Consider the following 12566-nt stretch of genomic DNA (forward strand, 5'->3'; position numbering starts at 1 on the left):
CGGCAGCCCCCACCCACCCCATCCGCACGCCTCCATGCACCTCGGACCCGCCTCCACCCTGAACCCTGAAGGTACATGGCGTCTGTCATTATCGGCGGCACCACCGTGCAGCAGCTCAAGGACAACATTGACGCCTGCTGCCTGGCACTGGACCCGGAGGTCGAGGCGGCGGTGGACGAGCTGTACCTCACTTTCGGCGACGCCAACCTCACAGACTGACGCGCGGGCGGCGGTCACGTCACAGTACGACCGACACGGGCTCAGAAACGGCGATGACTGGGTTGCGATTGCATTCATGAAATTACAATGAGCGCAAACTGCTGGGGCCGCCGGCACTCTGGGGAGCAGAGGCAGCCCGGCAAGGCTGACCGCTGGCGGGGTCGCGTCCTCGGGCCAGCGGCGCCACCAGGGCCGGGTGTATTGCGCCACACATTGCGTCCAAGCCGCTGCGGCGGGGACGGACCACTGGGCTGTTGCTGGGCTACCCACTGCTGCACTTGTGACAGACTCTCAATTGCACGCTGTTTGGCACAGCTTTGCACGCAATGCCTAAGAAGTGGTTATCATTTGGTCACAAGAAAATAAAAGCTTGCCTTCTCACCATCAAACTGCTTCTTTTGTCTGTGCTGGCTGGCGTGCACGTTCATGGCAGCAGTGTGGCCCTGGCGGCCTGCTGTGACAGCTACTGTCAGTCGAGGGAGGTTGGCCTGCTGCGGCGCAGAACAAAAACAACAGCAGCATTCACAAAGCTGGGGGCCTGTGCTGCCTGCATCACAGCGCCTGGCACAGATACACACAACCTTGAAGCTCCTGCTGCGCGTTCAAACCGGTGTCATCACCATGGCGTGCTGCCCCTGCCCAACCTGCATGCTGCTTTCGCGTCTGATTACAGCTGGAGTGCACCGCAGGTGGCAAGTTCAGGCCGGCAGACTTGGTTGCTGCGCATGTGCTATGCCACCCACGGGCGCCGCCTACGCTTGGGCCACGTGGTCAGCTGCGCTTGGCAGCGGCGGTTTGCTATAGAAGCGGGGTGCACTACATTGGCGGAAAGGCGGTTGGGAATCAAAGAAGCGAGTGAAAAGAGAATCAACACCAGTGGCTGGTCGGTGTGGGCGTCTGTCTGATGGTACAAAATCGCATTGGGGCGCCGCGCATTGGGGCGCCAAAAAGTCGACAGTGTGCGTGGGAGGGTCCGTCGGAACCAATTGACGAGACGAGGCCGCTCAGGGCGCCGGGGCCTCGTTCGTGGGGGAGCGGGCGGCCGCATTCCCTTGAGGCGCCAAGCTCCGACACATGCACCCCAATGGAACCCGTGCCGGCAATGCGGACATGGGAGGGGGGAGTGCGCTACACGCGCTGTGCACGGTGCTGAGCTGAATTTGCAGTGCGTAGCGAGGAAGCCCACCCTGTTCCAGCCACTATGCAACCAGCATTCAATGGAAGGAACGGCGAGCCGAGGCGCGGCAGAGCGCCTACAGATGAGGGATGGTGCCGATTCGTGCCGCGCGTGTTTGCTGGCCAAAAGACGAATGGTGTCGCAGGACGGATGGGGCAGCTCCTCGCGAGGGCGCCAGCTGCGGCACGGGAGCAGGCGGGACGCGCCCACCGCTCAGTGGGCATACAACTCTTGCGCCTGCCGCCCCGCGCGGCCCGCAGACAGCACGACCCCTGCGGGCGCCGCAGCGACCGCTGCAGCGGCACGCGCTGCTGTCTCTGGGTCGGCCGCTGGCCACCAGCCATTGCCGTCCTCAGAAGCCTGCCCTGCGCCCAGCGGTACCAGCCGCGCCTGCTCCTCCTCCTCGCCGCCGCCGCCGCCCGCCGCCGCGCCCCCCATGACGGCAGCAATTTCCTGCTCAGCCGCCGCCACACCCGCGGCCCGCGCGGCGGCCTGCGCCGCGCCGACGGAGTTGGTCCCTAGAGGTCTGCTGGGGGGAGGATAATCAGGGTAAGGGTTGCAGCATTCACGTGGCCAGCAAGCAGAGTCGCCTTGCGGGGATCCATAACGCACACCATCCTTGGGTGCTGGAGAAAATGGATGCCAGGTTTGGGCCCATCGCACGACCCAGAAGCGCTCACGCGTGCCCACTGCAAACACGGCCTGTGCTCTCACCTCGACCCTTGGGAGGCCAGCAGGTAGCCTGCGCCGTTGCGGGCGGAAGCTGTCTGCTGCGGGCACAAAGGCGGGGGGCGGCGGTGGGGTTTGGCGGCTGCGGCAGTGGGGCGGGTGTCCTGGGGTGAAAAGGTCGCGCAAGCGCGCGCTCGCACACGGCGCAGCAAATGCATGGCACGGATAGATCAGGCGAGCGCCCTTGCATAGGTGCAGACACACCCTTAGCGGGGTATGGATCACGTAAATGGCTCGCGCGCTCTCCGCAACGATGTCGCCCTGTCCAGACGCACCCCTAACACTGGTTGGGTGGGCGACGTTCTTGAACTGCCCACCTCATCCCCGGCCCCCCACTCCTGTCCGACTGCTAAGCCAAAGTCTGGGTGCTTGCAATCACCAAACAAGACTGCAATCGACCCTTTCACAAAACACACGAAACGTGATCGCAACAAAACCCAAACAAGACCTCGGCCCAGCCCTCACACGTATGAACCGGTTCTTCAGGCTTCCAAACGCGCACACACACATACACACACACGCGCGCGCGCCTTCCTCTGCGGCCACCCCAGCCCAGCCGCACCGTCATGAGGCTGATCTTCCGCACAGCGCCCGCCCGGTCGCCGCCGCCGTCCTGGCCTTCGGCGCCGCCCATTGTGAAGGTGCCCTCGGCGTCCGGGTTGTAGGGGGATGCCGCATGGTACACCATGGCCCTGCGCGGGATGGACGTCAGAGGGGGTTGTCCTCAGGGCGCGGGCTTCTGGGCTGAGATACTAATGGGATTTGCCAAGAAGAAGCTGGGGGGCCGGTGGTGCAACTGGCAGAGGCGGTGTGTGATGAGGGTGCATGGTGAGATTCGATGCGTTCGATGGCGCAAGATTGAGGTGGTGATGTCGGGGCAGGAAAATGCAGGCCGGGCCAACTAGAGGGTAGAGGAGCAGGTTGAAGAGTGTGGTCGCCATGTGCAGTTGATGGCACGTGCGTTGGGCTGCACTTCCGAATGTGTTGGTGGCAGCGAGGGGGGAGGAGTGCAGCTGGAGGGCAGGGAGGCAACTGTGGCGTTGCCAGGCAGGCCTATCGGGGCAAAACGAGCGGCCAGCCGTGCCCACGGAGACCCATGGTCTCACTTGAGTGCGCTGTCGCGGTCTCGGCACACAAACGCGCCAGTGGCCACCTGGGGTGGGGTGAGGCGAGAGGCGGTGAGAACCAACAGCAGCGGACAGGAGCGACCGGAAGATGCACACATGCGCGCATGTGTCCCCCTACATGAAACATACACGCATCCACACACACACACACACACACACACACACACACACACACACACACACACACGCACACACAGCCGCACCTGCTGGTCAATCGCCTTTTGTTCTCGAGCCAGCTGCTCCAGCGCCCCCCCATACTGCGACGGCAGCTGCCGGTTGAACCATGGGTGGCGCTTGATGCCGGCCACGGTGATCCTGCAGGTTTGGGGCGGTCGTGCCGTTTCGCGGGGTCACAGCAGAGGGGCTGATGGCGGAGTTTGGGACAGTCAAGTCCAGGGTGCGGCGGTGGTGGTGAGGGGTCGGAGCAGGCGTTGAGGGGGGGGGAGAAACGGCTTGAATGGCTCGTGTCAGCAAGGCGGCCGCAAAAACAGCAGTGCTTTTGGCAAGGATCAGGCTTTGATGCGGCAGGGTGCGGCATGCCAGGTCAGCTGCATCGAGGGGGCCCGAGCCCCCCTAATCCGCGGCGCACGGCCTGCTCGGCAGCCTCTCGTGCGATGCGCCGACCGTTCCGGTGTCCGCGGCTGACGGCTGCTCGCTGGCAGCATCTGTTGTTTCAAAACTCAAGGTTCTACAGCATATCTGGGCAGTCCGCCTGGCTTCGAGACTATCTTTATTGGTACAGAGCTGACGTACGAAAAACTTTTGACCCAGTCAGCGTGGTATCAAGGGATGTGCCCAGGAGGGTGCATGCAGGTGTGTGTGCTGCCCACCTCTTGGGCTCCTCCAGCTCAAACATGCGGTCAAGCAGGTCGATGCAGTCGGGGCTCAGCATGCCGCAGTCGTGGGCGATCAGCGGGTTGGCGTGCCACTTGTCCGTCGCCTGCGTCTGCATCTGCCACACCTGCCGGGGGCGGGGCGTGGAGGGGGGGGTGGATGGGGGATAGCGAGCGGGGTAGTAAAAATGGGGTGCGGCGGCATTGACTCTCGGCAGCATGTCGCGGTCGACACCAGCCCTCAAACTGTCTTCGACGCTACAACGGCATGTGTCAGCGGCCGCAAAATCGTAGCCGTCGACTTCAGGTCACCCCAGATCAGATCAGATCAGATCACCCACGTGGGCGCTGACGTCCTCGAGGTTGTGGACGTTGTGCATCTCGATGCCCTCAAAGGGGAAGCGCCCGATCAGCATCACGCACAGCATCACGCCCGCCGCCCAGATGTCAGCCTTTGTACCGTCGTACAGCGGCTGGGAGGCGGGGGGGCAGGGCAGAGTGTGTGCCAGTGTGCTGTGGTCATGCGCGAGTGCTGTCATCCCGAGACGAGGCGGGGGCCAGGAGGCATGGATGTGAGTGTGTCGGACAAGCAGGGGTGTCGGCTTGCAGACACAGGTTGTGCGAGGCAGCGCCGGTCGGCCGTCGAGCGGCAAGGGGGCGTGTGGGCGAGGCGCGGTCGCCGCACTCGAGCTTGCGCGGGCGGGCGCTGCCTTGACTGCGGCTGTCGGGCCACGCACCTTGGACGAGGGGCCACCCAGCCCGAGCTTGGCACCCAGCAGCTGCGGGCTCATGTAATCCTGCAGAGGTCAGGAGGCGCGGGCAAGGATTCGGATTGAGCATGCGCCAGCAGATATCAGGATGCTTGCATCCACCACCACAGACGCGCACCCCAAAGCTGCCCCCCCCGGGTCCCAGCTGCGCAGCAACCCCCCAACTGGCCGGCCCCGCCGCGCCGCCTTTGGCGCGACAGGCGCGGCCCGCCGTCGGCACGGCAGGCCCTGTTGCTGGCGCGGCGGGCGCCCGGACGACCCACCGGCGTCCCCGTGATTGTCGTCATCTCCGGCTCCCCCATCCAATTGCGAGCGAAGCCAAACTGGGGTCGGGCCCAAAGGAAGGGAAGAGCAGGGGGGGAATGAGCTGGCCGGCCTCTGTGAGTGGAGCAAGGCGCCGACTGCCACTCGACAGCAACAGGCGCACCCGGCGGCGTCGCACAGGCGGCGCAGCAAACTACGGGGCGACTTTCCCGCCGGGCGCAGGCGGCGTGCAAGCGGCACTCCTTGCTTCAATCGAGTGATCTCGACACGTTAGTCATGCATGACTCACGTCGCAGAGCTTGATGCGTGGCGGGTCGTGGTCGTCCAGCAGAGTGTTGTCCATTTTCAGGTCTCTTCAGGAGGAAAAGAACATGATTGCGGGTACAGCCACAGGGGCCGGAGTGAGGAGCTGATCAGGGCGAGCTGAAGGAGTGCCTCTAAGGGTCAAAGGTCGGGCCGCTTTGGCCATCAGGCGGGACTGCGACGCCCTTGGCCCGCCGCTCCCCCTCCCCCTCTACCCAGCCATCGACGCAGGCTGCTGCGGCCGGCGCCGCGGCCCACTCTGCGCTGACCGACTCAACCGAGAGCGCCCCGCCGCCCACGGTGCCGACTCCCGGGCCGCAGAGGGCAGGGGGATGGGCGAGTGCGCGGGTCCAGCACTGGCAGTGCGATGGGAGGCTGTAACCGCATACAATAGGGGCACGACCAGCCGACCTGCCTCTGCTGCCGACCTGCTGGCACGCTGCTGGCCGTCCCAGTGACCCCCCTCCACAGGCCCGAGCCGGCCCCCGCCCCCCACCTGTGCGCGACTTTGTGCTGATGGCAGTACTCCACCGCGCTGATGACCTGCCATGACGTCATCGAGGGTGAGCGGTGGGAGCAAGTGGGCCAGGGTTTGGCCCCGCCCAGCTCTTTATCATGCGGCAGCACCCGCACGCAACGGCACCCCTTGAAACCACCGCCACCGTCTCACCAAACACAAGCGTACGCACATTCACAGACAAACGGTTGTGCTCATCCCCTCGACACGCACACACACATACACTCACACGCCCATCTATCTGGCTCCTTTCCACCCCGATACACATTGAGCACACCTATAGACCACACCTGCAGACCATGCATACAGATGACACATGCAGCCCCCGGCGTCCCCCTTCCCCTCACACCTGCTTAAAGAAGTACAGCGCCTCGTCCTCCTCCATGACCAGCCCGTCCCGCCTGTCAAAGTCCCCGAATTTAAGCAGGATCGACTTTAGAATGTAGTCCGCCATGTTGCCGCCCGCCACATACTCCATCACCAAGCCGAGGTGGGTCCTGGGGTGATTCGTGGGGGCGTGCGTAAAAGCATGTGTGTGTGCGTGTGCACGCGCGCGTGTATGTGTATGTGTGTGTGTGTGTGTGTGTGTGTGTGTGCGCGCGCGCGCGCGCACGTGCGTGGGGGCCTGTGAGCGGCCGGAGCGGGGGTGCAATGAACAGTCACCATAAGTTGGTGGAGCGTCTGTCAAAGTCTGGCAGGGCCGCTGGAACCATTGGCTGCTCAGCTGCCCTTCCCTTGATCCCTCACCCTGTAACGACCCTGCCGCACTCAGCCTCTTGCAGCCCCGCTCCCTGCCCTGGCCCCTGCTGCGGCGGCCCAACACGCCACTTGCTGCGCCGTGCGCTTGATCGATTTTTGTGCATGCATCGCTGTCGTGCGTGCTGTCCGCGCTTTGCCATCAACACATACACACACACACACACATAAACATGTGCACACACACACACACACATAGACCCCCAACCACACGCGGTGTGTGTATACCAACACACTGTGTATATCAACACACGCATACTCACACACACAAGACACATCAAAGCGTCCCAACACGCCGCCATCACCCGTCCAGCCCCGCCCCAGATCACGCCACCAACCAACCTCGTGAGCACCACCTCCCTCGGCTTCACGATGTTGAGGTGGCCCTTCCCCAGCTCCGCCCCGATCTTGACCTCGCGCATTATGCTGGTGCCCATCACTGGGGGAATCGGCCGCCTGATGAGCTTGATGGCCACCACGTCGCCGCTGCCGCGCTCCTCGCATAGCCAGGTGTCGCCCGCGGAGCCAGAGCCCAGCAAATGCTTCACGTCGTATGCCTCTGACAGGCCGCCTGGCGGGGGATGGGTGGCGCGGCGCGCAGCGCGGCGCGGCGGGGGGCTGTTTCGGAAAGCGGCCGGGGGCAGCCGGGGCGGCCAGGAGAGCCGTGGGTGGGTTGTGGAGGGGTGTGCGCACGCCCAAAGCGCGTGGGGAAGCTGCATCGTCACCCCCGCAGCGGCGGCGGCAGCGGCGCGCCGCGATGCATGGCTAGCTGAGGTGTCCGTTTATCTCCGCGTGGCGTGGGGGCATGACGACTTGTGCGCGCGAAGTGAGAGACTCAGCCACGCTGTGCCCAGCGGCACTGATGCGGCGTCACGTGGCGCCAGACCCCTCAAGCTCTCGCGAATGCCGCGCCCCGCCCAAAGTGTTGAGTGCCGTGCAACTCGTCAGCTTGCCCACCGCACCTGTCGGGTCATCCTGAGGCTCCGCCCCACCCGCCACGGCGGGCGCGCTGCAGCATGCCCCCATGTGCGCCGCCGCCCGGGCGAGCGCCTCCGCCGGCGCCCCCCTCCCTGGGGCGTGGCCGGCCCGGGCAGGGCGAGCGCCGAGTAGCGGAGCGCCGCTGGCGCCGTTGCAAGGGCCGCCGTCGCTGCCGCCGCTACCGCTGCTGGAGGTGTCAGAGGCTCATGTGGTTCAAGTTGTCTCGGAGCTAGTCTGGGAATTAGACGGGCAAGAGGGTTGATGAAGCTTGATACCAGTCTCAGCTTAGGGATTCGCTGAGGCTGCTGCTGCTCCGCTCTGATGTTTGGCGATTCAACCAGACTCAAGATTGCACACTTAATCGGTAGTCGCTTGCCGATCTTCGAGGCTGGGTAACAGGCGAAGTCGATCAGCGTGGGGCAGGGCCACTCGCTACAAGACACGCTATCGAGGTCTTAACCGCTGACGAGAACTCGGCTACGTGGGCTCCACTTGACAGTCAGTGACTGTCGGCCCGCCGAGTGTCGAGGGTGACACATGCCTGCGCGCTTGCGTGTGCTGGGTCGCCCTGTGTGGGGTGCCGGCACAACAGACAGGTGTAGAGAACCTGATATCAGTATCGAGGGGTACCGGTGGCACGGGTATGGGCGGGATACCCCAATCGCTTTGAGCACACTGCTGCTTGCCACACCTGCCATGTGCGGTGTCTACGGTGGTGACCACTCTACCCCTCGGTAATCGAACCTTCGTCAATGCATGCATGATACGACGATTTTTACACATATCAGCTGCAGAAGGCAGACCGCATTCGAAACACCCCAGGCCTTGGGCCTTGGCAAACGGCACTCGCAGCTGCACAGGGAACTGTCAGGATGCCTTTTTTGCGGGCTGGCTGCCACTCGCTGTGCGAGGCCGCACAGCTGCACCCATAGCCTTCTTATTGATTCTGTGAGAGCGTGGAGTGCTGGCAGCAGACGCAGCAGCGCAGGGAGCTGCGCATCTGCTTGCCGCTGACAGATGACAGTGCGATTGTGGGCTCGATGTGGCCGCCATCCCAGCGTTGCACCGCCAGACCAGGTCAACCCGCTCCCCCTGACCCGGCATCTGCTGGAATCTGGACCCCTTGCGTCACACCTGCCCACCAGATGACATTGCCCAACTTACCAGCCCGCCAGCTCGCCGCCAGCGCACCCTGCCCAGCCCACCAGCAGACCAGTGCACACCAGCACAAGAGCACCCAGCAGCTGGAATATTCCGCTGTGCTGCATCCGACCTTTCTTCCTCCTGGGCCTGTCCAGATCAATGCTTATGTGTGACCACGTCGTGGGAAGCTTTCCAATACAAGCTGCTTACAATGCTCACCCCATCAACTAGTGCGTAAGGTACATCCCTGGGCGGATAGCAAGCCCACAGCCGCGGGGCCCTCTCACGCGCCGGCCGCGCGGTGCGCGTGGCCATGCGCAGCCGCCCCGCTGGCTGGGCACCCAGCGGACCAGGTGCACGGGATTCAGAGGACATACACCCGTAATTGCTGGTTTGTTTGGTTGTGTGGGCTGTGGTGGTGATACACGTGGCGCCGTCGGGCGCGCGGGGCGCCGTGCTCGGGCCTTCTCTCGTTCAAATGTAGGGGGTAAATCAGGGGGGCGTCGGCTCGTGGGCGCGCTGCCGCGCGGCTGCAGAGGGGCCCCAAGGTGAGGTGCACAGGGAAGCTGCAAGGACCGTGCATCCTGCTTGAAAAGGGCATCCCATGCGGGCCGGTTCGCGGAGCCGCGGCATACGCGTGTGGCGCCAGAGCCCCCGCATTTGGCGCAGGCGCGCGCCAGGCCTGCACCCCCTAGCCAGCATCCCCTACCCAGAGCAGCGCCGCGGCGCCAGCAGGTGCTAAACACAATGCGGCAGGCGACGCGAAAACAGCAGTGACAAGAGCGGAGCGCGCGCGCGCGGAGCGGAGCCGCCTGGCAGGTTGCTCCGGTGGCGCTGCGAAAGTGGCCGCGCGCTTGCCGCGGCTGAAAAGGGGCTGAGCAGGCGCCGCGGCGCTGGCGCCGGCGCCTCCCCTTTGAACCCTGGGCACGCAGGCGCGGCGCGGCCGAAAAAATGTCGGCAGGCCGGTGGCCGAGGGTCAATGGACCGACGGCGTGGGCGCCGTGCGCGGGCGTCCAGGGGCTGGCCCCGCCCATGTCGCAGGAGAAGCGGCAGGGACCCATCGGGAACTCAATAAGGCCAGCAAAAAGTTGATTGATCCAGGGCAGAGGCTGCATGGGGGGGCCGGGCACGGGCAGCTGTCCAGGCGTGATGCGGCCGGCCGACGCGGAGCGCGGGGCGCGCGCATGTGTGCGCCGCACCCTGTCCGAGCTGCCAGCGCCGCCCACACCGGCCGGCCAGTCAGCTCGCGAGCCGCGCGCCGAGCCGCCCTCAGTGCGTCCCAGCACACAGCAGGCCCGGCATCGCAGAGCCCTTCAATCCGGGTTGTCGTTCCCCTCGCAACTCTCGCCGCTCCATCCCAACCTCATCCCACGCCACACGGTCCCTCCCTGCCATGCCCTGCACTGCTCTGCCACCCATCCATCCCGTCTCTCCCCAGACCCCACCCAACCCCACCCGCGCCGCCGTCAGCGACGCTGCCTATGACGGCTGCTTCGCCTTTGCTCTCATCTGCTTGTTGTCTCCTCTCAAAAACCCGTCGCCCGCGGTGCGGCTGCGGTGGTGCTCTGTTGGTTCCTCGGCGCCTCCTCGGAATTGGGAGGCGCCAGACCGGGCGCACATCCAGATCAGATCCGACCAGACAGAATTAGTGGCCGGGCTCCATGGTTGATATCAGGCCTGACGCATCAGGTGGGGTAAGGGGGGCTGCGTGGGCGCGATGGTGCGGCACGCGCACAGGCACTGCCCACCTGGCACTGGGCAGGAGGAGGTGAGGCCCCTGCCCCCCTAACCTGCGTGCTTGAGCTGGGCCTGCCAGACTGCCTTGGTCGCCCCAGCAACCTTTTTGCCGAAAGCCCCAACCAAAACCTGTTGATATGCCTGTGCTGCCCGAAACTGTGCATGACGCAGGCCCGCACGCATCAACACACGATGAGACACAAGCAACAAGCCACGCACGCGCGGGGAACCCCCAACACACACACCCGAACCGTGTCCCGCCTCACCATTGAGCCTCAGGTCCTCCACGTATCCCTCCGCCTGGTCCTGGGCGCACGCCACCACCAGCGCCACCCCACTCTCGTGAGCCTCCTGCATCACGTTCATGGCGTCGTCCACCTGCGGGGCCGCGCAGAGCCGCAGACACCGCGCGTGGGGCGAGCGGCGGGCGTTGGAAAGCCGGGGAATGGCGTGCGTGGCGAGTCGGCGGCGACGCTTGTGGCCGGTGCGGCGGCGGGCGTCGGGAGGGGCGGCAGTCTGTGTGCGTTGGCGCGCCGGCTGCTGTGCTCCTCACCGTGATCTCAGACACCACCTTGAGCAGCACCTTGACGACATACTCCCGCCGGTTCTGCGGTTGCAAGGCAGACGCGGGGCGGCGAATTAGCACGAACGCAAGGCGCTGCAATTGGAGCCACCGAGGGCTCTGGAGGTCGCTGCTCGCTGACGCATGGGCACCGCCGCGCCGCCCCACGCGGCACTGCATGCGGTCGGGCCGCTGCCCCGGCTGCGCCAACCGTCAGGGGCGGGCCGCCGCGCCGCGGCCCGCCCGACGCTTGACGGCCCCCGCTCACGTAGTTGTCATTGTGCAGCATGACCTTGTAGATCGGGGGCTTCTTCCGCGCGCCCTCCGTGCTGTGCAGGATGGGGAGGCGGGGCGCAGCACGTGGGCCGCGGGTTGCAATGGGCGTGCCTCTCGGCCTCACGCACTGCGGCCGCGCGCAATGCGAGCCCCACGCAGCAAACACTGCTGCTGCTGCTGCTGCTGCTGCTGCTGCTGCTGCGAGCAAGCAAGCGTTGCAGCTGGCAGCTCAAACCCCTCCCGCCGCACACAGCAGCGCGGGTGGCTGTTGGGACGAGCTCCCCTTGTAACCCTGGTGCAGAGCAGGTGCCACCGTCTAGGGATGTCGCCCGCTGCTCACCTCTTGCCAGGAGTGGTGATTGTCTCATTGTCAAGCAGGCCGCTGCCGCCGCGCGCCGCTTGGGGCACGACCAGTGCTCTCCGGCTGCCTGCGGAGGGCAGGGATGCGGTACCCCCTGAGGGCGAAACCGCATGCTGCGCACGCGCACGCACACGCTGCTCGCCACGTCGCCGGGCAGGGCTGCGTCTGCGTGCTGCAAGGCGAGCTAGGACGAGAATGTTTCAACCTGTAGGATCCAAATGGTCCTGCTGGCCCCTGCAATGACCTCCAATGCCCGAATGGACCATGGTGCTCCGGCTTGCAAGACCTTGCTCGCCCAAATCACCAGCCTCTCACCAGGACAGCGCAGCTTTGCACGCACAGTAACGCTGCTGGCGCCAGCGCAGAGGGTACGCGTGGCAGGGACCTAGGGCAATGAGTGTTGGGTGAGTGCCGACTTGCTGCAGGCCGCTGCGCGCCTTGCCGAGCTCAGGGACCGCTGAATTACCTTCGCCCTGTTGAGAGGCGACGCCAGCGAGGTCGATACCGCGGCGAGAGCCATTCTGACAGTGCGTGCTGCGCGCTGCTCTTCGAAGCCACTCGGGCGACGATGTAGGAGTGCCCACCGACCACCAAGCACGTAGTGATATAACAACTCACATACCCGGATTGGACAAGGGCACCCTGCAATGAACGGGGTCGCACGTGGTGGCGCCCCTGCACCTCCCACTAGGCAGTTGCAGGCTGCACGTCCAGGGCGCAGGCCCACATGCCGCTACCACACAGAACCTGTCGCGCAAGGAAACAGTAGCATGTTGGTGTCGATCGACCAACCCTTGCTGTTTTCAGATTGGGC

The 12566-nt window shown here is 65.1% G+C and overlaps 4 protein-coding genes across 4 annotated transcripts in view; 1 reads left to right on the top strand and 3 right to left on the bottom strand.

Annotated features, from left to right (window-relative positions):
* MNEG_0324 (Protein tas) overlaps positions 1 to 219 on the top strand; it is a gene marked incomplete at both ends in the record, with an annotated part of 4881 nt that extends 4662 nt beyond the window's left edge. The window contains one exon of the mRNA XM_014051193.1: positions 72 to 219. Coding sequence (XP_013906647.1) covers positions 72 to 219 — 148 coding nt within the window. The remainder of the gene's footprint in view (positions 1 to 71) is intronic.
* Positions 220 to 1609: 1390 nt separating this feature from the next.
* Positions 1610 to 5462, bottom strand: MNEG_0325 (hypothetical protein; the record flags this gene model as incomplete). The annotated part of the gene is made up of 10 exons (XM_014051194.1): positions 1610 to 1922; positions 2111 to 2166; positions 2688 to 2817; positions 3232 to 3278; positions 3456 to 3567; positions 4083 to 4213; positions 4427 to 4558; positions 4823 to 4882; positions 5119 to 5178; positions 5409 to 5462. 10 exons carry the CDS (start codon positions 5460 to 5462, stop codon positions 1610 to 1612), a joined length of 1095 nt encoding a protein of 364 aa, XP_013906648.1.
* Positions 5463 to 6282: 820 nt separating this feature from the next.
* MNEG_0326 (hypothetical protein) lies at positions 6283 to 7721 on the bottom strand (the record flags this gene model as incomplete). The annotated part of the gene is made up of 4 exons (XM_014051195.1): positions 6283 to 6436; positions 6687 to 6770; positions 7038 to 7266; positions 7658 to 7721. The coding sequence occupies 4 exons, from the start codon at positions 7719 to 7721 to the stop codon at positions 6283 to 6285; spliced, it is 531 nt and encodes a 176-aa protein (XP_013906649.1).
* Positions 7722 to 10461: 2740 nt separating this feature from the next.
* On the bottom strand, positions 10462 to 12272 carry MNEG_0327 (ATP-dependent Clp protease adaptor protein ClpS; the record flags this gene model as incomplete). Its single annotated transcript, XM_014051196.1, has 7 exons — positions 10462 to 10493; positions 10820 to 10931; positions 11107 to 11160; positions 11327 to 11444; positions 11558 to 11589; positions 11874 to 11936; positions 12219 to 12272. The coding sequence occupies 7 exons, from the start codon at positions 12270 to 12272 to the stop codon at positions 10462 to 10464; spliced, it is 465 nt and encodes a 154-aa protein (XP_013906650.1).
* Between the last annotated feature and the right edge of the window lie 294 nt (positions 12273 to 12566).

The sequence above is a fragment of the Monoraphidium neglectum genome, assembly GCF_000611645.1.
Source record: "Monoraphidium neglectum strain SAG 48.87 unplaced genomic scaffold scaffold00024, whole genome shotgun sequence".
Lineage (NCBI taxonomy): Eukaryota > Viridiplantae > Chlorophyta > Chlorophyceae > Sphaeropleales > Selenastraceae > Monoraphidium > Monoraphidium neglectum.